This window comes from Equus quagga, chromosome 17, assembly GCF_021613505.1.
Source record: "Equus quagga isolate Etosha38 chromosome 17, UCLA_HA_Equagga_1.0, whole genome shotgun sequence".
Lineage (NCBI taxonomy): Eukaryota > Metazoa > Chordata > Mammalia > Perissodactyla > Equidae > Equus > Equus quagga.
In genome coordinates, this window is record NC_060283.1 from 3,266,244 (window position 1) to 3,293,436 (window position 27,193).

At 55.7% G+C, this 27,193-nt stretch overlaps 1 protein-coding gene across 1 annotated transcript; it reads right to left on the minus strand.

Annotated features, from left to right (window-relative positions):
- Positions 1–10,631: 10,631 nt before the first annotated feature.
- On the minus strand, positions 10,632–18,728 carry FADD (Fas associated via death domain). Its single transcript, XM_046644022.1, has 2 exons — positions 18,373–18,728; positions 10,632–15,793 (listed from the first exon to the last, which is right to left on the minus strand). The coding sequence occupies exons 1-2, from the start codon at positions 18,656–18,658 to the stop codon at positions 15,441–15,443; spliced, it is 639 nt and encodes a 212-aa protein (XP_046499978.1). The 5' UTR covers positions 18,659–18,728; the 3' UTR covers positions 10,632–15,440.
- Positions 18,729–27,193: the final 8,465 nt, after the last annotated feature.

The window sequence follows — 27,193 nt, forward strand, 5'->3', positions numbered from 1 at the left end:
GGTCCCTCGCTTTCAAAACAAACAAAACCCAACCATAAAAGACAGCCTGGGAATAACCGCGGGAATCCGAACGCAGACCAGACAGTAGATGCCGTTCCTGCTGACTTTCCAGTGTGATACTGGTCTTGTGGTTCAGGAGGAAAACGTCCTTATTCGGGAGATGCAGCTGAGGGACTCAGGGACAAAGCGTCGTCGTGTCTGCAACACACTGTCAAACGGTTCAGAAAAAGGAAATCTACCTGTGTTGCTATCCACCCGTCAGGAGAAAGCAAATGAGGGGACATGTTCACGATGGTTGGATCGAGGTGGACACGCATTGTTCATCAGCCGTTCCTTCAACCCTTCAGCACGGTGAAAATCTTTACAGGAAGAAGTTGGGGCATCATTTGCTCTCACCCGTTCTCTCGACCCCCCTGCCCGTGCCCTGCCCCAGGCTTCCTCCACGCCCCCCAGCCCGCATCTTCTCTGTCCCAGCTTTCCAGCGGGCTTCCTGGCACCATAAGTGCTCAGCACTTCCTCCCCCGCCATCCACTGCAACCCATTGTCCACACTGGAGCCAGACTTATCTTCGAAACAGAACCTCCCCACGTCCCTCCCTGCTTGAAGCCCCCAAGCCTGCTCTTGGGACAAAGTTCCTGTTCCTTAAGCGGCCCACGAGGTCCTTTGTTACCTCTCCAGTTGGGCTCTACTCTCAACATCAGACTCAACCCTCCCTCTGCGCTCTCTCCACTCACCTTCGTACCTCCTACCCTTCATGGGGAGTGTCCTTCCCCCATCTCCGCCTGCCTGTTCCGCCTTCAGGTCTCAACCCAGGTGCCCCTTTCCTGCAAGCCATGCGCCTCTACCGTGTGCTCACGTGCATGTTTACTCTGTACACGAGCTATCAAAGCTGGGATGCTGTGCGGTGAATACTTTCTCATGGCGTTTCTCCCCCACTTGACAGTTGTCTCCACAAGGGGAAAGACTGGGACTATATTTGTCATTATCTCCTACCCTCCTGGCAGAGGACCTGGCACATCATGGGTGCTTAATAAATAACTGATGAGTGAATGACTTTATTGGGCTGGCTGGCTGGATGGGTGAATGTATGGAGGATGGATGGATGGATGGCTGGTTAGATGGACAGATGGGTGGGTGGATGGATGGATGGTAGATGGATGGATAGATGGATGGATGGATAATGGATGTGTGAATGGATGGGTGGGTGATGGATGGATGGATGATTGGATGAGTGGATGGATGGATGGATGGACGGACGGATGGGTGGATGGATGGGTGGATAGATGGTTGGGTGGATGGTTGGGTGGATGGATGGGTGGATGGATGGATGGCAGATGTAAGGATAGATGGATGGATGGATGATGGGTGTGTGAATGGATGGATGAATGGAGGGTTGGATGGGTGATGGTTGGATGGATGGATGGATGGTTGGATGGATGGATGATGGACGTGTGAATTGATGGATGGATGGATGGATGGATGAAACGAGGGTGCCACGAGACTCCAGAGGAGGTGGGGTCGGGTCTGACTGCAGGAAGCTTGCTAGAGGAGCTGCGAGGGTGGCATTTGGTGCTGGCTGTGACTGAGTGAGCACTTCCTCTTTGCTGGGTACCAGACCAGGCCCTTCACGTGGGTTGCCTCCCTTCATCCATGGCAGCGCTCTCAGTGAGATACCGTCCCCTTTCCCAAGGCTCATTTTAGCCGTAATTATTTTTTAAAAAAATTTTAAATAAGTAACACTTGTATTTGAACAGCATTTAAAAGGCGCAGGTGGGTAGACAATAATAAACGCGCTCTCCCGCTGCTGAACCCTCAGACTGTCGCAGACATAGCAGGACCCCCCAAAACGTATTGGATTGATGACATCTTACGCATGAAGAGACTGGAGCTCAGAGAGGGTCAGGAACTTGCCCGGTGTCTCACAGCGTGACAAGTCAGCAACATAGGGGTTTGTAATCGGCTTCCTCTAGCTCCAAACCTGCCCTCCAGCCGAGGAGGAGAAATGGGTGAGGAGAGCAGGTGTGGCTGGAGATCCCAGGCAAAGGCTCGGAGGCGGGAGAGTCACGGCACGCTCTGGGGACGGGGAGGAAGTCGGCCAGTGCAGAAGGTTATGTCGCCCAATTCCCCTCCACTCGAGCCTGGATGGGCTGGTGGCCGGCACCCACCGTGAGCCGCAAGCCATTCCACAGGCGGTTCAGCTGCCCCCCGGCTGCCATATTGGGAGGAAGCCCAGAGGAGACCCCTGGGGCCAGAATGACCCAGCTGAGCCTCTCCTGAGTCCTCTGGGGGACGGGAGCGGGATCAGCCTTGCAAGCCACTAGGTTCTGGGGTGATTTGTGTGCAGAAGCAGATCATGGGGTCATCAGCCCATTTCTCAGGTGAGGACAACAAGGTAAACTTGCCTAGGGCCACACAGCAAATACACAGGAGAGTCGGGTCCAAACCCAGTTTGCTGACTTCAAGGCTAACACATTCTCCACCTGAACTTATCCACAAGCGCAGGTCAGTGACGTCACCTGTGCCAGGAAGAAAGCCGCTCGACGCCCTTCCTTGTGTGTGCGGAAGGAACAGCGCTGGGCTCGCGTCACAGATCTGGGGTTGGAACTGCAATGTGCACCTGCTAGTCTGGGGTCCGGGCCAGCTGACCCTTGGCCTCGCCCTCTCCGCCCAGCCGGCGTCTCCTGGTAGTTTCCCGAGCACCGGCTGTATGCCACGCTCCCGCCAGGTGCCCAGAAGTCAAAGGTGAAGAGTGAGCTCCCCACGTCTGTCACAGGGCACCCGTCTAGTGAGGCGGGCAGGCGCCGACTGTCCACCGCCAGCCAGCCCCATTGCGTAGGGATGCACTCATGCACAGGGTGCACGGCCTTGTAACAAAGAGAGCAGCCCTCAGGTTCAGAGCCTTGACAGGCGGCCACAGCTGTCAATAGTTTCAGAATATTATTTTTCGCTGCCTTCATTTTTTAGGCAACTTCTGTGTACTCCAAGTGAGACCGTGTTTCAGTCGGTGTTAGGTTGGCAAACATTTGAAATCCCCAAATCACAGTGGCTTCAATAAGAGAAGTTTATTTCTCTCACACAAATGCAGTCCTGAGGTAAGCCTTCCAGGGCTGGTAGGGAGGCTGTCGGACCATCAGGAATCCAGACTCCTTCCATCTTGTTGCTTTACCCCTCATGGTTCAAGATAGCTGCCGGTGCTCCAGCTATCATGCTTGTATTCCAGCCAGAAGGAAGGACGAAGGGGATGCTGAAGGGCACATGCTCCTTTCTTTAAGAATACTTCTAGGAAGCTCCACCTGTCGCTTCTGCTCACATGTAGAACTTTGGTTGAATGGCCACACCCTGCTGCAAGGGAGGTTGGGAAATGTGGCCTGGCTTCTGGGCAGCCATGCGCTCAGCTAAAAGCCAGGGATCTCAGGTAAAGCAAGAAGGTGTGAACAGGTACTGGGAGCACTAGCTGTCTCTGCCCCAGACTGCTTTCCCTCCGTGATGGAGACGTCACGTTTTCTTTTTAACGTAAAGGTAAGTGAGGAAGGAAATCGCCAAAGAAAAAACAGAGGAAATCAAAGAACAGGTGGCTCATGGCTCAGGTGGAGATTGCCAAGCCGGCCCTGAGTCTTGGAGAGGCGGGCACCACGCTGTGAGCGCAGAAAACCGAAAGAGGAGGACGGCCGGAGGATGAGGGTGGGGGAGGTTTCATTTTTAGGGTGTGATCCCCAGCTCCGTGCACAGAGGGGCCTGGAGGGGGAACCCCGGGAAGCAGCAAGGGCCTGTTCCAGAAAGGGTCTGAGCCGGGCAGGGGAGCTGGGGGGCCAGGAGCCCGGGGGAACACTGAGGAAGGGGGCAACCTGCCTGCTGAGAGGGACGCAGGAAAGCTCGCCAGGTCGGGGAGGGGGTCCTGCCCGCTACCTCTGTTTGCTTGGGGAGTAGGAGCCAGGCCCCCTGCGGGTTGGGGGCCTGCAATGGGGTGACCCTGACTAAGTGAGTGAGGGCCGCTCTGGTTGGGGTGGGACACGGGGCAGCTCACCCTCGCCCAGCGCTGACCTCGTGGGCACCGTCTCATCGTGTCCTTGCGGCACAGTAAACCGTCACTGCTCTGTCCCCGAGGCATGGTGGGAGGAAGCTGTGGCCGGTCTCTGGACTCGGAACCGGCAGAGCGGGTCCCCATGGAGTCCAGCTGCTGCCAGCACCCCATCCGCCCCGAGGCCAAGGACACTGCCTGGCGCGGTGTGGGGGGCCGGGCGGGGGAGGGGACCAGAACCACATGCTGGGGATGAAGGAATGAGCTGAGTGAGAGATGGATGGAGGCTTTGCTCTCTGCCAGCTTCTGTGCCCACGTGTACCCCCTGCAAGAGTCACAGGGGACCACCTCACGTCCCCTCTGCAGGCAGCTCCTGGTGACGAGGGTCTGATTTCCCAAAATAAAAGGGCGTGGGGGCCGGAAGCGCTCCACCCCAATCTGGGCGCGAAGCCAGCACACGCTGTCTCTGTGGCACGGCCAGGCTTTCGGCAGAGGGTTCTCGGAGCCTTATTGAACCGGGGCTGCCCCGCGCTGGGCAGACACACCTGGCTGCTCACGTGCCCCCACCTCCAGGGGACCCACGGCCCACCGGGAGTCGGGACAGTGGCAGCTCGGGCAGCCTTCCCTGGGCCCCCCCCCCCCCCGCCCCGACAGGATGCTCCCCACCCCCGGCTGGGCCAGTGTCTGGGCCTGCCGTGCCTGCCCGGGAACTAGAATTTTCTGCAGGGCGGGCCAGCTCCTCGGTCTGGCCGAGTGACCAGAGACCTCCCTCTTGCGCCTCCTGCTGCGAGACCCCCGGGCTAGCCACCTCCCTTTCCCTTCGCGTCCACGGGAAACGACCTTCCTTAACCATCCGCCGGGTTCCTGTGAGGCTAAAAGAGGAGGCGGGGACTGGGAGCAGCATAAGGAAAACGGAAGCTGCCGCCCGGCCTGGACTAAGGCGCGCCCCTCCCTGAGAGAGGATTTGCCTTACTGCCTTCTTTCCCTGTAACTCAGCTGGAAAGGTGAAGTATGGCCCTTAGGAATCCAGCGGTTGTGTTTTCTCCTTTTCCAATGAACAGACACAGCCGCCGGATCTCTAATAAAGTGAGCCACATGGTTAATCACGTCATTGTCTGGCTTAAAATATGTCGCTGACTCCTTTTCGTCTAGAAGATAAAAATCTGGGCCTTTCCTTTACCTTCAGGCTGCGAACACTTTCCTGAATCGGCCCGGAACCAGCCCCGCTAATCTGCTTGCTGCCTCCTGAACAAGTCCGTCCATTTCATCCCTCCTGGCCTTTGCACTTGTTGTTTCTTGTGCCTGAACTGCTCATCGTCTAGTGAACTCCTACTTATCCTACGAAACCCACCTCAAAAGGCCCTTTCTCCAAAACACAGTCAGGTGTCCTGGAAATTGCATGGGCCTTGGAGTCGGGGGCTGGGGTTCCGGTTCTAGTTCCACCTTGTGACTTGACAAATCGCTTCAGCTCTCAGGACTTCAGTTTCTTCCCTTGGAATTGCTCCTCTGTTTGTCTCTCCCATTAGACCTTGGAAATCCTCAATGTCAGGCACCACGTTTTATTCAACCCCAAGTCCTCTCCTTCCTCCCTCTGCCTGAGTCAGGCACTATCCCACGACGATAATAAATCAACAGCCAACCTGGGTGGGCCTTCAGCCACGTGTGGAGCCAAGTTCAGCACGGGCCTTGTCTCACGGCAGCCCCGGGAGAGGGAAGGAGGACCCCAAATTTTCTCATAGGAAATGCAGGGCTGGGGGTTCAATACCAGGAAGCAGCAAGTACAGGTGAAGGCGTGACCCCTCCCTTGGCAGGCGCCCATCCCTCCAGTGGGTCCCGCCCTGGGCACGCAGAGTCATAAGGACTCAGACGCCAGTCGTGGGGACTCAGTGGGTGTCAGAGGCAGCCCAGGGTCACCCTCCAGAAGGGGCTGCGAGCACCAGACGGGGAGGAAGGCCCGTGAATCACACCCCATTTGTTTTACAAATTGGGTTGGGGAGCCTCTCAGATTAACCTGAAAACAAAACAAAGACTGAAAACCCAAATCCACCAGTTACGTCATTGCCAGCCTGGAGGAGGGCGGGCTTAGATCCCTGGCTCAGCTCTCAGCATCCAGTTCGCCCCGGGGGGACCACCCACCCTCTTGGGAAGCCCTCCCTCCCTGTCCCCTCGGGGCGGCTCCAGGTTTGCAGGAGTGGGAGACTGGCTCCCACTGTGAGATCAAAGATGAGGTCAGATGGTCCCCACGGTCCGGAGCAATTAGGTTGGGAAGACGGGGTTGGAGCTGAGGGCAATTAGTGGTACTTAACAGTTGGTGATTAAATAGTCGTTCTGCCCCCCGGCAGTGGTGGGGCGATTCCTACGCTCCACCCAGGACTGACTCAGACTCTCTGGGGGCGGAGCCTGGGTATCCGCAGTTTGAATCCGTTTCCAGAAGATTCTTCGTGGGGAGCAGGTGCCGGGTTCCCCTTGCACCCCCGCTTCTCCGTGTTCTCGCAGGCCGGGGGGGCCTCTCCTCCCAGGGCCCGGCCTCTGCCCCCCGGCTCACCTCCCCCTGGCTGCTGGCGCCCACACTCCCGACGTTCTCACGCCCGCCCGGAGGGTGCACCTCCTGGCCCTTGGACGCCTCCGTGGAAGCCTTGAGGGCACCTCCCACTCAGCTACTCGAAGTGGAGCGTCACTCCGTGGGCTGCCTTCGCCCTGCACCCCATCTAGTCCCAGGGCCTCTTCCCAGCACGGCATCCCCCCACTCCGACCTCCCCTCTCCCTCACCCCCCGACCGACCCACGCCAGGCCCTGGGTATCTTGGAATGCGTCCCCTGCCCTTCCCTCCAGCACCACACACTATCCCGGCCCCCCTCCTCGGTCGCCCCCGACCCGGCCCATTCCAGTCGTCTCTGAACCCGGCTCCCCGTTTCCACTGTCGCTCCCTCCAGCCCAGCCTGCAGCCGGAGCACAATGAACAGCGCCAATCTGATCAACCCGCCTCCTGGACCTCTTCGGGGCCTGCCCTGTTCTCAGGACAGGATGGAAGCCGAACTCATGGCAGGTTCCAGCTGCCGAGCAAAAACGGAAAACAAGGGACCAAAGCTCGGAGTGGTTTACGGGCAAAGCACTTTGTTAGAGGCGAGTAGGCGGCCCCCAGGCCTCCGGAGGGCTAGTGCCCAGGACGCGGGCGGAGCTGCCCCAGGGAACCTCAAAGCTGGCACTGCCACCCAGAGCCTCCAGGAGGCCACTGTCGTGCTGCTCCGGCCCATGGGATGGGCTGGCCTGTGCGCCCAGCTTCTGCCTCGGAGGCCTGCCCGGGTCCTGGGCTCCGGGGGTGGCTGGGCAGCAGGGTGACTTCCTCTGCCCTGGGAGGTGGGGGGCTCTAAGGGAGAATTTCTGAGGCGTGGGGAGGGTTTTCTGGAGGCCGCATCTCACATGACAAATGGCCCTGAAGCCTGCAAGGCCCTGAGCCCCCTCCCCCTGCCCTCTGCTCAGCCTCATCGGCCCTTCGGTTCCTCCAGCTAGATCTGCTCCCTCCAGGCTCCGGGCTGGGCACGGGCTGCCCCCCTGCGAAGACCACACTTTATCCCTGTTCTGGAGCTGTTCCGCTGCCGGCCCCCTATGTATCTGAGCCCAGCTTTGCCTTGGTGAAGCTGTCCTTGCTCCCCAGCCTGGGCCGGTCTCCGCTCCGGCGTGGCCCCCGGACCTCCTCCCCACTTGGAATCGCGTGTCTGTGTCTGCGATTCCTGAATGCAAGGCTGTCCCTCCCACCAGCGCGGAGGAAGCTCCCCAAAGGCGGCTCCTCCACGTGTGTCCCGTCCTGGCAAGGTCACCCCACAGTAGGTTCTCCTTGCTGAGAAGTGAAAGAATGTCTGACAGCCGGCAGGCTGCTTCCATTTCTTTCTGTAAATATTTCACAAGTGGTCATCTGCCTCTTAAATTTGCAGATTTTTTTTTTTTGACAAGTAGGCATTTTTAGTTTTTTAAGTCGCCAAATGAGTCAGCCTTTTATTTTTCGGCCCTCTCCTTCGTCTTCAAGAGGATAAAGAAGTTCTCTCAGGTTTGTTCTTTTTTTTTTTTCATTCAAATCTTGTGTGCGTTCGGAATATATTTTGGTAGAAGGAGTGAGGCCAGGCTACACGTGTTTGCTGGTGGTCCCCGCTGCATTCATGGAGTTTTTTTCTCACTCATTTGAAGCACTGTTTTATCATAGTTTAAATTCCCATGTGATCACTATGACGCCTTTCACTGCAAATATCAGGAAATCCCATCAAACTGGCTTAAAGAATTAAAGAATTTTTAAAAAGTGCTCGCTCACGTGACAGAGAGCCGGCAGGCAGAGCAAGTCGATGCAGTGGCTCCTTCCTATTTGTCTCCCGGCTATGCTGCCTGTGACACAAATGTCGCTGTGATGAACTTGTGCACTCACCCTGTGCCTTATGAACGAGTCGCGGAATCCTCACGGCATCCTTTGGGGTAGGGGCTCTAAGAATCCATTCTGGAGATGAGTTCATTTGCTCCCCGTCACAGAGCCGGGATTCGAACCTGGGCAGTTGGCTCCGGAGGCCAGGCTTCTGGGGATGCCACGCCTCTCATGGCACTGTTTGCTCTATCTCGGTCAGACCTGCCTTGTTAATTCTGTTCTCCCTTGCCCTACAGAGCCCACCACTTTTTTTGGCTGTTCGAATTTTGATCTGTGCTGAGAAAGATGAGGTAGTCTCCTAGTCTTGTCAATCCACGTGCATTTATTTGTATTTCCCATAGTCTTTGGTTTATGCTCTGGGGTACAGACATCAGCTGGGCCAGATGACAGAGGATTCCCCTTGCCCACTGTCCTCATATAAAATCCTGATAGGACTGGGCAGCCGGAACTGGGTCACATGCTCCTTGGTGAGGGCACTGGGGCTGGTTCCCCAGGCATCGTGCAATGGACGCCTCCAAAGACCTCCGGGAATGAACATGTGATCCCAGAGTCTTTTTACCCAGCCCGGCTGGTGTAAAGGCAAGTCATTGTAAAACATGCACCATCACTCAGGAAAAATTAAATTATGACATTTAGTGACTTTTACCATGTACCAGTCACTCCCAGACACTCACCACAAGTCATCTCATTGAACCTTGCAGCAACCCTGGGAGAGGGAGGATCCACCCAGGCGAGAAGGGAGGTTGGGAGGTTGGGAGGTAGGGGTCCACTGTGGGGTCACCCAGCTAGAGGGACGTGAAGTGGGCAGACCCAGTCTGAGCTGTTAGCCCTTTCCAAGAATCTACTGAATGAATGCACGGATGGATGGATGGATGGATGAATGCATGGATGGATGAATGGATGGATGGATGGGTGGATGGATGGATGGACGGGTGGATGGATGAATGCATGGATGGATGGATAAACGCATGGATGGATGGAGGCATGGATGGATGGATGAATGCATGGATGGATGGATGGATGCATGGATGGATGGATGGATGGATGAATGCAAGGATGGATGGATGAATGGATGGACGGATGGGTGGATGGATGAATACATGGATGGATGGATGGATGCAAGGATGGATGGATGGATGGATGGATGCATGGATGAATGCATGGATGGATGGATGGATGAGTGCATGGATGGATGCATGGATGGATGGATGGATGGATGGATGAATGCATGGATGGATGGATGGATGAATGCATGGATGGATGGATGAATGCAAGGATGGATGGACGGATGGATGGATGGATGAATGCATGGATAGATGGATGGATGGATGAAGGCATGGACGGATGGATGGATGGATGGCTGGATGAATGCATGGATGGAGCATACAGCTCACAGTGCCCAGAGCAAAGAGGTTTGTGTTCTTGTGTGCACAGCATCAACCCTGCCTGGGGAGGGGGGGCATTTGGGGTGGCCTGCAGTGGTTCAGGCGATGGGGGAGCCTCCCTGGGGTTCCTCGCTGGACCTCATTGAGACTACGTGGCATGAAGGGCAAATCCTGGGTCTCGGTCACCATGCGGCACACTGGCTGGGGGCAATGGGCCTCAGTGATGGACAGAGGGGCAACCTGGCCCCCGTGAGGATGCCACTGGCCTGCCTGTGCCCACCTGGCCAACCTCCCACAGCCTGAGCACACCCCTTACTCTGCCGAAAGTGAAGTGCACTGGGGAATCTGAACGTTTCCCTGCTTGCAGGGAACTCAGGCCCCAAGGGACACCTGAGCCCGGCCTTTTATTCTTGCAGCTTATTTATTTATCCGCTCAGCAAACATGTAATCAGCCTTCACTCGCAAAGCCAAGGACAGTACTGGAAGCAGTGGCAGAGAGGACCCCACAGGTCGTGGCCCTCAGGGAGCTGAGGCTGGTGGGGGCAGGACCACGGCCAGGAGGGGGCCTACCGTGGTCAGTGGGGGCTGGGCAAGGGGACTGGGCGTCTGCGCTGGGCCCTGAGCTGGAGGGCGGGAAGACAGCCGGGGCAGACTGCCGGGGGTGGGCGCTCGGGAACAAGCTGCACAGGGCTGGGCAGCCCTCCTGCGCATCGTGGTGCCGCGGGTTAGGACTGATCTCGGGGGGCCCGGGGACGCTCAGAGCTGGGTTTCTCCAGCCAGGAGCCCCTCAGGAAGGAGTAACAGGGACCCAGACTCCCAGTGAGCAGCAAGGTTTTATTTATAATAATGTTACTTCAATAAATACAAACGTAAGGCCAGACATAAACTGATGCTTCTGGCTCTCGTAAACTATAAAATATCAGTAAAATTACAAATTAGAGAGAGAAGCCTGCAAAACAGATAGAATTCAGATAAACAACATAATTAAATGTATGGTTAATTTAACACGAGGTATGACTTTTTAATTGTGGTAAAATACATATAACATAAACTTTACCCTTTAAGCAGTTTTTAAGTGCCACTGAGTGCACTCACCATGTTGTGCACCCACCCCCGCCATGTGTCTCTGGAACGCTGCCGTCTCCTCGGATAGCTCCGTCTCAAGAAACATGTTTTGCTGAAACAGTGTGGCTGCCTTGTGCCTACAGTGCGTCCTCAGGCCGTTCGGGAGGTGGGGAAGCACTCAATGGCCCACCAGGTTTCTCCATTCAAGCCACCTAGGACAGCTTCCTCCATGTCACGTGGCTTTCGCTCGATGAGGACCCCGTTCATGCCCTGAATGGGCCTGGCTCTTTGGTGACAATTGATGTGGTTGCTGTACACTCTCGCCAGCGTCTCAACTTCTGACTTAAGAAATGGAGGGCTCCTTTGACGGAAATGGATTTCACATGCAAGGGTTCCCTGTGAGAGAGAAGCGCTCCTGTGTGTCAGCAGATGTAGGGTGGCGGGGCATCTTTGCATGGGCACACAGGACCCCCAGGCCACTCGTCCCTCTGCTTCCAGACACAACACACACAGGAATCCTGTGGTCAGTGAGCAGTCAGCACGATGACTCAGAACAGCTATCGTGGAAATAAAAAGACAGAGCTCAACAGCACGTGGAGAGCACCTGCGGTTTCTGAGTACAGTGGGGGTCTGCAGCGGGACTCGGTTTGTTTCTGGCCGCGGATGGGGGGCTGGAAGGGGCAGGGAAGGGCAGAGGCGGGGTTAGGCTCCGTTGGGGGTGGGGCAGGAGAGGCGTGGAAAGGAGAGCCTGTGAGGTCATTTAGAGCTGGTGCTGTCGAGGCAGCCGGGTGGACTGCGGTGCTGGGCTGGAACTGGGCACGGGGTGTGGAGGGATGCTGAGCTGAGGTGTGCGCTGGGCAGAATAACGCCCGCCCCCAGGGTGCCGGCGTCCAATCCCCAGAACCCGTGCATACGTTCCCCTGCGTAGCAAAGGAGCTGACCCAAGCTAGCTGACAACAGGGGTCTGGGGGCCTCAGAGAGACGCGGTTGGCACCAGGGACAGTGCCTGCGCTGCCCTGGGGGCTCAGAGAGAGCTGGCACTGGACGGGTGCTGGGAGAGGGCATGAAGGAGTCTGAGGTGGCGTGGCCAGAGGCAGGAGGAAAACCAGAAGAAAGTTTCACGGGAGAACGGTCAGGAGAAGCATCAAAGGCCCTCGAGGGTGGGCAAGACAGAGCCAAGCGCCCAATGGGCTGGGCCACCTGTGACTTTCCAAGTGTGGGTAGGGGAGTGGTCTGGGGGCGCTGGGGAGGAAGACGCAGCGGATGAGGATCGAGGTGAGTCAGTGGGGAGAGGAGGGGACGAAGGCGGCCTGCCACGACCCACGCTCCCAACCAAGAGCCCAGAGCGGTGTGACGCGGGGCACCTTGCAGGGGCCAGAAGCCTAGGGAGCCAACCCTCGTTTCAGGAAATGCTTGATCAAGTTCCCTTCATCGGCCTGGAATCTCCCGCGAGCACATACACTCGGATGGGGAGCAAAGCATGGCTCTTGACTTGAGCTTTCAAGCAAACCATGCGAATTGTGTGCACCTTCATCAGAAATGAAAATTTTACATGACTACAAAAAAAAAAAAACAAAAACACCAGGAACATGGATGATTTTTTGGTAAAGTTGCCATGAGAAATCCTTGTCTGAAAATCGTAGCAGCCCCCTAGCTGGAGGGGGCGTCACTGACTCCGTGCCAGAGGTCACAGCTCTGCTGAGACGTCAGTCCCATCCGTCCCAGGAAAGGTTATGAAGATCCTGAACACCTGCTGCCCTGACACAGGCTCACGTCCACGGCAGGGAAGATGCCCAGCATCGCAGCTGGGTTCACGCATGAGGGTGAAAAGCGACCTCTCAGGACCAGAGGCCAAAGGCCGGGCTCGAGGGCAGGGAGACCCTGGGCTCGGGGTGAAACGCCGCTGCCAACCTTTAAGGCACCTGAGAAGCAGGTCCCACGGACATGGGCAAGCACTTTTTTATCTGATGGCCCCTATGAGGGTGACGGAGCCACTAAGGGGCAGGGCCAGGATTCGAACCCAGGTCAGACTGGAAGGCCTACCCACTCCACTGCCCCCTAGACACACTGCCTACCGGACCATCCAGGCCACACCTACGACTGCCTCTGGCGGACGAGAACAGACACGTCACAGAAAACGCGGACAGGACACAAAGTGCCAAGACCTCTCTCATCGGGAAGCCATCGCTCTCCATGCCTGCTCTTTGCACCCTGAGCACCCACGGGAGTGTCTGTGCCTTCTCCACGCCTTTCCTTCAGTTTTGAAGAGCTGTACAGGCTCTGTGCTTCCCGGGGGCAGGCTGCCTGTCTTGCTCAGTGAAGCCTGAGCATTGGCACACGGTCAGCGATGGCGGACACCTCCTGGCCACTGCTGGGGCCTGGCTGGACCAACAGAGGCTTCTCTCTGGCTGTGAGCCCCCGTCTCCAGGGGGCAGTTTCTGGTGCAAGTTCACATGTCACCACGCTCTACAGGCCCAGAGCGCAGGCCCCCGCCGGGCCCTGAGAGCGGCCAGCACGTGGGCCCAGCGTGCAGGACGGAGAGGACTCGCTCACCCAGCACCTTTGCTGCATGTTGGAGCGCAGACCTGTGCCTCGGGCCGGGTGCCATCAGGTCACACAGCAGGCAGAGTGAGGCTGCTCCAGAGCCCCTTCTCCCTCCCCACAGACAGGAGCGGCTCTCGCGGGGAGGCAGGGCCTCACCGGAGGCAGGACTGAGAGGGCCACAGGGGGAAGCCATGGCAGAGATGGGCCGAGCCCTGCCTGGTGCTTAGTCATCCTGTGTCATCAAAGCCTCTATCAGGGCACCTGGTGTGAAGGGGGGTCGGGGCTCCTTCCAGGGGTGAGATGCACGGGGACACGAGGGATGGATGTCAGCATGTCACATTTCAGTAGTTTATGCCATAAACCAGAAGGGAATGGCAGACCCTCTGAAATCGGCCTCTGTTCAAGAAACACAGACACGTTTCCCAGAAAACCAACTTCCCAAAGCTCCCCATTAGCCCACCCACTCGTGCTTACGGTCGGCGATGACACGCCTGTCACGCGCAGAACCAGCCCTGGCCTGGGGCTTGAAGAGGCAGGTGCCGCTGCAGGCCGGAAGGTCTATTGCGAAACACTGGGCAGGCCACGCCCTTACGGGACGGGAACTGCTCGGCTCCCTGGCAGCACCCACACTTGCGCTGAACTGGTTAACACTGTGTTCCCTGCCAGGCTTCCAGGGTCAACAGGGCAGGCCCACTTCTGTCTTGTTTAGGGCTATGGCCTCAGCTCCTGGCACAGCAAGTACCTGCTGAAGGGGTGTGTTCGGGGGGCCTCAAAGGCCAGGCCCACAGCTTAGTGGGGACAGTGTTGCTAGGATCTCAGCAGCCCAAGGTCAAGGCAGCAAGGCATGCCATCATATGCAGCTTTCCCAAGGTCACAGCTGGAAGACCTGGCTAAGAGGCGGCCACTTGGCTCTCTGAGCCTCTTGGAGGAAGGCAGGGCCACAGCTGGTGGCAGAAGGCTTCTGAGGACCTCAGTACGCTGAGGGTGAACACTCCCCTCGTCAGTGGTCCGTGGGGCTGCTGTGAAGTCCAGGCCGCCTATCGAGAGGCTGAGCAAACGGTGGGCCGCCAGGGATCCCGAAATCGGTGTGAAGCGCTGCTGAGACGACGCGAAATGAGATCCAGAGGAATGGAAAACTCTTTGTTTTGTAACACAGATTTCCACCGTAAAGGCATTTAAAAGGGTTCCCTGAGAAGCAGCAAGATTACTTTTTAAAATCACAGGATCCAGCCCCCTTCCCAATTCTGTTATCAGAAACATAGAGCTTTTGATACAAAATAGTAACAAACTGTGGGATCACAGGAATCATCAAAAAATGATTCGAAGAACATTGGCAGAGTGCTGACTGTGCGCCCACTGCGCCTGCGCACCTCCCGGGAGCCACGGCTCAGTGTTCCTCACACCCTGACTGTCCTACTCTGCGACCCCCGAGGACACTCCACTCCGTCGAGGGCCACGCGCTGGAGCACCCCCACCGCCCGCCCTGGTTCAGTCTACACTGAAAGCCACAAAGCCTGAAGCCAACTGCAGGGGCAGAATGACCCGCTGGAGAGCAGCGTGGGCTCTGGAGGTGGACAGCGCCAGCCCCACCCCCGCCTCCCCCCTCACCGACCTTCCTCCAGCTCTTAACTGAGCTCGTTTCCACACCCATAGAATACTAACAGTAACCATCACCAGCTTTTACAGATCCCTTCTCTGCTGGATACGGCTCCAAAACTTCCTCCTCTGGGGAGGTGTTTCATGGGGACCAGTCTCCCTTGCAGGGGCGACAGAGAGGAGTCCACGGACGCATCTGCACAGCGTCCGCAGCCCCACCTGGCACAGAGCAAGCACTCGGCCAATGGCAGCCTGGGCTCGGAAGGCTGCCTGGGGCTCCACGGGCGCCGGGCCGCTCAGCCTGGCTCACTGCTAGGTCTTCACAGCCCCGCACGTGGAAGGCACTTGGTCAACTTGCATGGAGGGAACCAACGTCCACACGGCGCAGATGCCCTTGGTCCCCTGGAGAAGAGCAGCTGGATCATCATTGGGCTCCTGAGGTGGGTGCGTCTGAGCCCCATGACATCATGGACACGGTGCTGCCAGCATTCTCGTCCTGGTCCCGGAGGCCCCGGGCCTGCTGATCCTCCTCGATGAGGTCCGCCACCAGGTTCATCCGGCAGGCCCTGAGCGCCCCCACCAGGTGGGCCACGGCGGCGTCCTCCCTGTTGGCGTTCCTCCAGACTCTCAGCGACTCCCGCAGCTGTTCCGTCAGGTTCCGAGGGTACTTCTCCTCGATGGCGTCGATCTTGGCGTCAGACACTTTCAGCCGACGAGCCAGCCTTTTCCAGTCCTTCCCCACGTTGTCACAGATGATGTCAAACGCTGCCCGCAGGTCTGGGGAGGGAAAGAACAAAATGACACATCCGAGGTTTGGGAGCCCTGTATATAGTAACCCCACACTCCCCGATGGCCTTCTGGGTGCCGACCCAAGTGTGGGCGCACGAGAGGTCCTCTAGCAGAGGCTGATGTCGCCCAGCAGCAGAGGAGCCGGGAAAGTCACAGAAAGCCCACGACGGCCTTCAAGCCTGCCCCAGCCAACCCGGCCCGAAAACACTACCCAAGACGTGTGGCCTGCTGAAGGCGTGATGGCCGGGTGGGTGTCGTGGGGCTGCCTGCTTAAGACGGGGGACTGGGGAAAGGGCCGGGAAGGTCACGAGGAAGGAAACGGGGCTGCTTTCGCAACCCACCCTGCAGTGGCCCCTAAAAAGCTGTCTTTGTCAAATCACTGGCACCGTGAACGTTAACTTCTTTGGAAAAGGGTCTTTGCAAATGTGGTGAAATTGAGAATCTCGACATGAGGGGATCATCCTGGAGCATCCAGACCGGCCCGAAACCCAGTGACAAGTTTACAAGACATACACAGAGGAGGCCATGTGGCTACAAGCCCAGGGACACCTGGAGCCCTGGGAGAGGCAGGAAGGACCCTCCCGTGGAGCCTCTGGAGGGAGCGTGGCCCTCAGACACCTTGATTTCTGACTTCTGGCTCCAGAACTGTAGGGGTATCAATTTCTGTCACTTTCAGCCACATGGTTTGTGGTAATTTCTATGACAGCCCCAGGACACAATACACAACCCAATCCTTATTCTGGAAGCTGCTGTGACTGACCATCAGGCTTTTTGTCCCTGGTGACCACGAACTCATCTGCTGAAAAGCCACTACTGAGACCAGCAAGCCGGGTACTACAGACCATAAAAGGCTGTTTCTGGAATGGAGGGAGAGGTGCGAGGAGGACAGGATGCTGCTTGGAGGGCTCCTGCAAACCCGCATCTCCAGCTACAAACCCGAGACACCTTCCGCCGGTGGGCCAACTCTTCCAGCCCCGACGGCCCCGTGTCACTTCAACCATTTGTACAGGGGAGGAAACCGAGGCACAGAGAAGGGAAGTGATTTTCCTGAGGTCACAGAGCGAGACAAGGGCAGAGCCAGGATGTGAAACCATGACAGTGCAGTGCAAAGTCCACTGTTACTCATTATGCAAAGCTGCCTTCTGTAAAAAAGACAGACAGACTGCCCCGTATCGCCCCACCCACACCTGCTGCTATGCTAGCCTGCTGGCGTACTTTCCTCCAACACACACTAACTACATGAATAAAAACACATGAACACAGACACACATGTATAAGTCAAAAATGGCATTATCTGTATTTTTTGGACTGCCTTTTAAATGTATTATATCAGCATTCTCCCCACCATCGAGGAGCCTTGAAAACATAATTATTCTAAGTCCTGTTCTGCTTGTGTAGCACCGCGTGTGTATGTGCGTAAGATCTGAACCTGACTGCTTTCAGGCAGAGCTGTGCTGCTCAGCTCGCCACCAATACGCACCAGTCCTCACGGAGTGACAGCCCTGGGATCCTTTTTTGGTTCAGTGACTGAATGACCAATCCCAGGCCACAGCTCCAAGCCTGGAAGGGGTGTCCCCAAAGCACTCCCCAACCCTTCTCCCCCTCGAGACTCTGAGGACATAGGGATGTGGCTGAGAAACCCTGCTGTTCTCAGGTCTCACTTTTACTCCTGCAAGCCTGTGCAAGCCGCAGGTGAGGGTGGCGACGGGAGGTGCCTGCGAGCAGGGTAGGAAGCCACTACAGTATGGACTTGATCAGAGAGGCAGTGCAGAGGCTAATGCCAGGCACCCCCCACCCCCCCACCCCGCGGAGGCCAGACTGGCTCCGTTAGTTATTCGCTGTGCATCTTGGGCAAGTCACTTAACCTCTCTCTGAGCCACAGCCAACCCCCCCCCACCTCCGCCCCACCTTCCCTGCCGACTCCTCCCGACCCAGAGTAACTTTCTAATCTCCCTGGAAGGAGCTAATCAATTTAACATTTCTGAGCTTTGGTTCTCCCATCTGCAAAGTGGGCACGTCACCCTCTCCCCGGACTGTTTAGAGAAAATACACAAACCAAATCTGGTAAAGGTTAGGTGACAGGCAGACTCGAAACAGGTACTGCTGGGAAAACTGGCCCTGCCTCCCCCAGCCCCAGGCCCCATTTCCAGTCCCCCACCTGCTCGCCTCCCAGTCCCCTTCCCCAGTCCCAGGCCCCTTCCTCATTCCCTGTACCCAGTCGGCTGCCTGCTCTCCCCGAAGACCCTTCCCTAGTCCCTGCCCCATTCCCTAGGCTCTGTTTCCAGTCCCCTGCCCGCTCGCCCCCCATCCCCCCTTCCCCGCGCCCCGCCCCCGTCCCCAGCCCCCTTCCCTAAGCCCGTATCCCAGTCCCCGCCCGCTCGCCCCCCAGCCCCCATTCCCTGCGCCCCGTCCCTTGTCCCCAGCCCCCTTCCCTAGGCCCCGGCCCCAGTCCCCGCCCGCTCGCCCCCTAGTCCCCGTCCCCCGCCCCCAGCCCCCTTCCCAGTGCCCGACCCCTGCTCCCAGCCGCGGTTTCAGCCCCTAGTCCCCGGCCCGCGCCCCGCGCCCACCTTGCTCCTCCGGCGAGGCCCCGCCCGCCGCCCCCGCCTCGTAGTCGTCCAGGCGGCGCAGCAGGTCGTGGCGCCGCAGGGAGGCGAGCAGCTCGCGCAGCAGCACCGTGTGCTCGGGGTCCAGCTCGTTCTGCTCGAGCAGCACGGAGAAGAGGTCCAAGCCGCTCTGCACCCGCTCGAGCTTCCTCTTGCCCACGCGGCCCTGGCACAGGAACTTGAGCTCGGTCAACTCACTGCTCGACAGGCCGGCCGACACCGAGTGCAGCAGCACCAGGAACGGATCCATGGCGGCCACTCCCCGGCCGCCGCCGCGCCCGCAGCTTCCTCCTCCAGCGCCCGGCGTCCGGCGCCACCACCGGAAATGCGCTGCGGGACCCTACGCCCGCCGTCTCGCGAGAACTCCGGGATCCGCGCATGCGCCCCGAGGCTGACCGTAGCCCTTTCCGCCCGGCGGTCGCGCTGGCAGAGCCCGCCCCAGACCCACTGCGAGAGCCTCTGCGCCTGCGCTCTGCGGGCCTGCTCTCGCCAGGTGGGACCCAGGACCCCCGGCGCGGACTGGAAGGGCGCGCCCGGGTTTCCTGCGGCGTGGGGCGCCGCGGATGCCGACCATAAAAGCATTTATTTGTTAACGTTTGTGAAAATGCGTGTCCTTTAGTGCCCCCCCGGGCATCTGTGCACGGAAAAGGCTGTTCAGAGGTTCCTTGAGGCTTATAAAATAAAGTCATAGCCGTTTATGCTTTTCAGTGCTTTTTAGCGTGTGTCGAGCGCCTACCGTGTGCCAGGCAGGAGGTGCTGGGCTGGGTTCAGATTCGGGAACAAAGCCCGGAAGGTCCTTGCCGGCCCGGAGCTGACGTCATCAGTGCACAAGCTGACGTAGTACAGATGAGAGAGGGCGGGGGGCCGAGGGAAGGCGAGCGAGCGAGCGGGGCAAAGGGCAGGAGGGCGGAGGGTGGAGGGCGGAGGGCGGAGGGCGGGGGGCGGGGGGTGGGGAGGAGGGGCGCTGCACGTTTCGGGGGTGGTTACCGGCAGGCCGCCTCGTGCGGGTGCAGGTGCGGGTGCCGGGGGTGAAGGGCCAGGTGTGTGGGTGTGGGAGGGAGAGTGCTGGGGGCGGGGCACAGCAAGAGCAGAGGCTCAGGTGAAAGTCGAGGTTCTAGGAGCCGCCGGGGACCAGCGGGTCTGGAGCAGAGGGGGGGAGGCAGGGGGAGGTCAAGGGGGGGGGGGGGTGGATTAGGAGGGGCCTCATGGGCCAGGTAAGAACCCGGCTTTAATGCCCCTGAGATGCCCCTGGAGAGTGTGAGTGGAGGAGTGAAGCCATCTGAGTTACCTTAAAATATATATATATATATACACTGTACATCTGTTTAATTGAGAGAGAATTCACATTCCATATAATTCACCCTTTTAAAGTGTACAATTCACTGGTTTTTACAATAGTCTTAAGGTTGGGCAACCCTCACCCTGAGCTAATTTTAGAACATTTTCATCTCCCCAGGTGGAAACCTGGTACCCATGAGCGGTGGCTTCCTTCTCCCCTCCTCCCCTCGGCCCCTGGCAACCACTAGTTTACTTTCTGTCTCTTTGGATTTGACTCTTGTGGACGGTTCATAGAAATGGAACCATACGCTATGTGGCCTTTCGTGCCTGATTTTCCTTTTCATGGGCCAGTATTATTCCACTGGGTGGACAGACTGCGTTTGTTTACCCAGTCATCAGCCAATGGACATTTTGGTGGTTTCCACCTTTTTGCTGTTATGAATAATGCTGGTATGAACTCTGAGTTGCGTTTTTAAAGAATCACTCTGCCATTGAGTAGAAGCCAGGGACCCCACAATAATCCTGATGAGAGGTGTGGGGTACTTGGACCGAGTGCAGTGGAGAGGGTGAGAAGGGAGCAACCTTCTTTTGATTTTTGGGCGTACGTAAACGAGAGGCGTTGAGGATGCTTGTAAGGTTTGAAGGGTGGAGCCTCTGTCCATTGACTGACCTGGGGAAGGTGTGGGTGGGGTGGGTTTGGGGGAGGACCTATTAGAGATGTTGACTGGACAGTGGGATGCACAGGGCAAGGGCTTGGGACTGACATCTGGGAGGGCAGATGTGAATTTGGGAGTATTCGGCAGTTTGTTGGTGTTTGTGATGGTTAATTTTGTGTGTCAGCCTGACTGGGCAGGGGGCTGCCGGGATAGGTGGTAAAAACATTATTTCTGGATGTGTCTCTGAGAGCGTTTCTGGAATTAGCATTTGAATTGGTAGACTGAGCGGAGCAGATGGCCCTCCCCGCTGAAGGGGGGGCATCATCCAATTTGTTGAAGGTCCAAATAGAACAAAAAGGCGGAGGAAGGGAGGGAGAATTCGCTCTCTCTGCATGAGCGCCATCGGACCCCCAATTTTTAGCCCCTTGAGCTCAGACTGAACCACACCACTGACTTTCCCGGTTCCGCAGCTGACAGATGGCGACCAGTGGGACTTCTCGGCCTCCATAACCGCATGAGCCAATTCCTACAACATATCTCCGTGTGTCTATCGACGTAGATCCTATGGCTTCTGCCTCTCTGGAGACGGTGCCCTAATGTAGTATTTAGAGCACTCACAGAGTGAGGTCACCTATGGAGGGGGAGCAGATAGCAAGAGGACCAACAGCCCAGCCCCGGGAGTGTCCGAGTGTGAGGGAGATGGGGAGGGGCCCCTGAGGGAGGCTGAGAAGGAGCCGCCTGGGGGCGGGAGGTGAACCAAGGAGGGTCCACACACCCCCGTCCGCCTTACCCGCTGTACCGCTTCTTTGTCCCTTGCAGGTGACATCTAACTGACCACACTCTCTGCTTCCCACTCTGTGGCTTTTGCCGATCTCTCGAGAATGTGAGCACGTTGAGAGCAGGGACTCCGAACACCCAGAACCCTGGCTGACACTTCAGAGCCGCTCGCAAAGGGTTTCTGAGTGAATGAACCGTATACAAGACGTGGCCAATTTGAATCTCTGTTTGGGCAATTATATCGACCTCCGGCCCTCTCCCTTGACGTCTGTGGCTGATCTTTTCATCCTCTTTATGGGGTCTTTCGCAGAGTGAAAGTTTTAACTTTTATGGGTTTAGTTTATCAGATTTCCCTTTTATGGATTGTGCTTTTGGCATCAAGTCTAAACTCTCTTGGCCTCACCCTGGCTCCCAAAGATTTTCTCTTATGTTTTTTCTACAAGTTTTGCATTTAAGGCTTCAATCTGTTTTGGGTGAATTTTTGTAGAGGGTGTAAGGTCGAGGTGGAGGTTTTGGTGTTCTTGCCTATAGGTGGCCACTTTCTCCGGCACCGTTTGTTAAAAAAGCTATCCTCCTATTGGACTATTTCGCACCTTTGTCAAAAATCCGTTGAGGATGTTTGATCCATTTCTGCGTTCTCTGTTCTGTTCCATGGATCTGTGTTTCTAACCCTCCACCAATACCACCCATTCTTGACGTGTAGCTGTATAGTAAACCTGCATTTGGTCGAGTCGTTCTTCCCACTTTATGCTACTTTATCAAGACGTTCAGCTATTCTAGGGTCTGTGTCTGTCTGTATAAATTCAAAAATAAGCTTGTCTATGGAAAAAAAAAGTTGCTAGGATTCTGATAGGAAATGCGTTAAACCTACAGATCAATTTGGGGGGAAGTGACATCTTTACTATGTTGAATCTTCCCATCTATGAACATGGTATGCCTCTCCATCTATTTAGGTCTTTGATTTCTTTTATCAGCATTTAAAAAATTTCAGCATAGAGATCCCGTGCATGGTTTGTTAGGTGCATACATAGTCTTTCGTTTTCTCTGGAGTGATTTTAAATGCTATCACGTTTTAAATTTTGATTTCTGCACGTTCGTTGTTAGATTTTGTGTGTTGATTTTTTTGTCCTGTAACCTTGCTGAATTCATGTGTTGGTTCAAAAGTGTCTTTGTATAGATCCTTTGGGATTTTCTATGTAGACAAGCACGTTATCTGCAAATGGAGATAGATTTATTTTTTACTTTCCAAACTGTATGCCTTTTACTTCTTTTCTTTGCTTTATCGCAGTGGCTACAACTTCCAGTGCTATGTTGAATAATCAGAGTGAGAACAGACATCTTTGTCTTGTTCCTGACCTTTATTGTTCCTCCTTAAATGTGACGTTAGCTGTAGGCTTTTTGTTTGTTTGGTAAATGCTCTTTATTAGGTTTAGGTAATGTTTCTTTGCCCCTAACTGGCTGAGAGTTTTTTTTGTTTAAATCTTAAATGGGTGCTGAATTTTGTCAAGTGGTTTTTCTGTGTCAGTTGACATGATTATGTAATTTTTCTTTAGCTTGTTGATGTGGTGGATTACATGGGTTCATTGCTGCAAGTTGAAGCAGCCTTGTGTACCTGGAATGCAGCCCACTTGGTTATGGTGTACAATTCTTTTTATATACATTGTTGGATTTGTTTGCTAATATTGTGTTATGGATTTTTGCATTTAAGTTCATAAAAGATATTGGTGGTTTTTTTTTTTTTTTTTTTTTTTTTGCTGATGAAGATTTGACCTGAGCTAACATCTGTGCCAGTCTTCCTCTATTTTCCATGTGGGTGGCTGCCACAGCGTGGCTTGATGAGTGGTACTAGGTCCACACCCAGGATCCAAACCTGCAAACCCTGGACTGTCCAACCGGAGCGCGCAAACTTCACTACACCACTGGGCCAGCCCCGCCTTTCCTCATTTCTAATGTAAGCATTTAGTTTTATGAATTTTCCTCTCAACCGTGCTTTAGCTGTGTCCCACACCATTTTGATATGTTGTGTTTTCATTTTCATTCATTTCAACGTATTTTTATTTCCTTTGGGACTTTCTCTTTGACCCCTGGGTTATCTGGAAGCGCGTTGTGTAATTTACACGAGTTTAGAGATTTTCCTCTTGTCTTTCTGTTGTGGATTTCAAGTTTGGTTCCATCACGGTCAGAAAAAACACTCTGCACGATTTTAACCCTTGTAAACCTCAGCATGTTATTTTGGGGCCCAGTGTGTGGTCTATCTTGGTAAATGTCCCACAGTGCTTGAAAAAAATGGGCATTCTGCTGTCGTTGGGTGGAGTGTTCTGTAGACGTCCAGGGGGTCCTGGAGCCCCCTCAAGCCCCTCCTCACCCCTCCAGATGCACTGCTCACAGTTCTGCCCACTGGGAGGATTGCCCTTCACCGCTGTCCTCAGGGGTGTCCTGGAGAGGGGCCTCACGCATGCTGTGCAGAGACACCTGTAAACCAGGTCTGTGTCTTCTTGTCCTCTGTCAACTGACTGCGGGGAACTCCCCATGAGGCCATAGGTGTACAAATATCTATTCGAATCCTTCTTTTAATTCTTTTGTGTATATTCCCAGCAGTGGAATTGCTGGATCCTATGGTAATGGTATGTTTAATTTTTCGAGAAACCACCAATGTGTCTTTCACAGCCGCTGCACCATTTTGCATTCCTACCAGCAACGTGCAAGGGTTCCAATTTTCCCACATCCTCACCAATTCTTATCGTTTTCTGTTTTTGGATAATAGCCATCCTAATGGGTGTGAAGTGGTGTCTCCCTGTGGTTTTGATTTGCATTTCCTGACGCACTAGTTATGCTGAGCATCTTTGCCTGGACTAGTGTCCATTCATGTATCTTCTCGGGAGAAATGTCTATGCAAGGCCTCTGCCCATTTTTAAATTGGGTCGCTTGTCTTTTTGTTGTTGAGTTGAAGGGGTTCTTTATATATTCTGGGTATGAATGCCTTATCAGAAATATAATTTGCAAATATTTTCTCCCATTTTGTGAGCTGCCGCTTCACCCCGTTGATTGTGTCCTTGGATGCACAAAAACTTTAAATTTTGATGAAGTCCGGTTTGTGTCTCTTTCACTTAGCGTTGACTCTTGAAAAAAGGAAAGAAAAAGCATCTTGTCCTGGTTTCCTGGGTAGAGATTGGCCTTCACCTGTGAGGATGGTGAGCAGTCCGAATCCAGATCCCCAGACCTGTGAGCACGTTGGTTTACGTGGCAGAAGCGGCTTTGCAGACGTGGTGAGGATTACAGACTTCAAGATGGGCAGATCATCCTGGGTTATCCCGGGGGCCCCAATCTAATCACGAACGCTCGTAAACAGAGGACTAGAGAGACAGCAGTGTCCCCCACTTGCCCCCATTGCTGGCTTGAAGATGGAGGAAGGGTCCAGCCCTGCCGACACCTTGATCTTAGTCCAGGGAGGCCCGTGTCAGACATCTGACCTACAGAACTGTAAGATAATAACGCTGTGTTGTTTTAAAGCCACTAAATTCGTGGTAATTTGCCCCTGGCCCCAAACAGAACGCTCACACAGCCCCTGCTATCTGGGTGTTTTCCTTCCCTGGGTGCATTTCCCAGAGGCAGCCAGCAGAGGGCAGCAGCCACCAACAGGCAAAACCAGGCGACCCGGTTCTGGGGCTGGAAGTGAGGACCCTGTGGGTTGGGGAGGAGGGGAGCCCAGAAGGGAGCATGAAGGCAGCTTCTGGGGTGCCGTGATGCTCTGGCTACAGAGGGATGTGTTTTTGTTGGAGTTGACTATATACTTAAGACGTGCAGTTTTCTGTATGTTATCCCTTGATAAAAATGTGGGGGGAGCGAGGGGGAAGGGGGTAGGTGCCGGAGTGAGAGTAAGAATGGATACAGAAGGAAAGGACTCCGCAGAGCGCAGGGAACCAGACCTCAGTATCTACAAGGTCGTCTTTTTCCAGGGCTGCACTCCTGGCAGGCTCCTGGCGGGGGCAGCACACACCAGCCCATCTGGGGAAACTGGGCTAAGATGCGTGGGCTGGTCCAGGTCGGTGTGTCCAGGTCGGTGTTTCCAGGTGAGAGCTGTATCTGTGCTGCTTGCCCCTCTGCCGAAGGCTGTGTCAGTGAGCAGTGAGGGGCTGCCTCCTGGGGGCGTGTCTGTGGGCCAGAAGGCCTCAGAGCTTGCCTTCCGTGTACCCCTAACCTGCTCCGCCAACACTCTGCAAGCTTGACCCCAAGGTCCACTCAGCTCAAGGGCAGAAAGGCCCAGTGATCAGTCTATTTGCCATCCAGCCATCTGTCTAAATGTCCATCCATCCAAAGAGCCATCCACCCGTCCATCCACCCACCCACCCATCCATCCATCCATCCACCCACCCACCCATTCATCCATTCATCCATCTATCCACCCATCTATCCATCCATCCCCCCACCCATTCATCCATCCACTCACCCACCTACCCACCCGTCCATCCACCCACCCACCCACCTATCCCTCTATCCATCCATCCATACACCCACCCATGCATCCATCCACCCACCCATCCATCCACGCACCCAACCATCCATCTATCTATCCATCCACCCATATCCATTCACCTATCTACTCGCTCATTCACCCATCTGTCTATCCATCCACCCACCCACCCATCCATATCCGTTCACCCATCTACTGGCTCATTCACCCATCTGTCTATTCATCCACCCACCCGCCCATCCCTCCCTCCCTCCGTCATTCATTCGTTCAGCACCCTTTGGTGCCTCCTCTGTCTCTGCTCTGTGCCAGCTCTCCTTCCTGCTGCGTTTTCTGACAAGTGTGAGCACTTCTCTCCTTTGCTGTGGCTCTTACAAAACATGGGCAGGTGAGTGAGTGTTGCCTGAGTGTGGAGACACACACCGCCTGTGGTAGGGGGTCATTTTAGGGGGCACGCAAATGGCTGGGAACCTGTAGATGAACGTGTGTGGGGGTTGGGGGTCTGGCTGCCCTGGGGCTCTGAGTCCAGCCTCGGGGTGGGGACAGCCCTGTCACAGGGCACACACCTTGGCCAAGCTCTGTTCCAGGGAATCCCACCGCTGGTCCTGGATCCCAGGACGGGGATCTGGCCTGAGGCTTGTCTAGAAAGGCCAGTGACTGCAGGAGCCAGCCTCAGCTGCCCCTTATCCAGTGGGTGGGCACGTTTTGGAGGCTGGAGAGGGCGACTGTGGGAGGCTGGAGAGTGCATGCACCATCCAAGGAAGGGCAGCCACCGCGGGGCTCCAGTCGCGTGTGAAAGTGTGACCTGGTGAAAAACGGGGCTATGTTGGGGCCGGCCCTGTGGTGTAGTGGTTAAGGTTGTGTGCTCTGCTTTGGTGGCTCAGGGGTCGTGGGTTCAGATCCCAGCATGGACCTACGCACCGCTCCTCAAGCCTTGCAGCGGTGGCGTCCCACATACAAAATAGAGGAAGATGGGCACAAATGTTAGCTTAGGGCCAATCTTCCTCACCAAAAAAAAAAAAAAAAAAAGACAAAAAAGAAAAATGACGCTATGTCATCAGATGACTTGATGTTTCAAGAGAATGTGCAAATCTGGATTTTTATGTGGATTCACCTGGTTTTTATAGATTAAATCAAGTAAAAGTCTTTAACAAACACGGAACTTATCCAAGGGAGGTTGTCTTGGGCTGGATGCAGCTCATGGTAACACGCCCCCGCCCACGGGGGAGGGCGGCAGAATCCGTGTAGCAGATGCTGGTAGGAATGCCTGCCACAGACCTCAGGCCCCCTGCAGGCCACTGCTGGTCCCTGTCTGTGCTGGGGGCTCCACCCTGCTGTGCTCCCACCACACCATTCCAGGGACCAGTAGCAGAAAATGTCTGGCGCTTGGTGTCACGGGGCCTGGGTCCGAGGGATGGCTGTGTAGCCAGCTTGCTGTGTGATGGCAGTGGTGTCCTGCCCTCTCTGGGCCTCTGTGCCTGCCTGTGAAATAACGGTGCCGGCTGACCCCCTGATCTCTGGGGGGCCTTTCAGGGCCGGATCTCAGGTCTTTGTGACATTATCTGCTGGCCTTTCTTCACCCACCTCTACCACCCTCGGCCGAGCC

What these genes read in the sequence shown, in the direction of transcription:
- FADD (XM_046644022.1), bottom strand. Translation starts at nt 18,658, where the DNA reads ATGGATCCGTTCCTGGTGCTGCTGCACTCGGTGTCGGCCGGCCTGTCG. An exon ending in GGCCTCGCCGGAGGAGCAAG is followed by an intron (nt 15,794 to 18,372) that starts GTGGGCGCGGGG and finishes TTCCCTCCCCAG; the next exon opens with ACCTGCGGGCAGCGTTTGAC.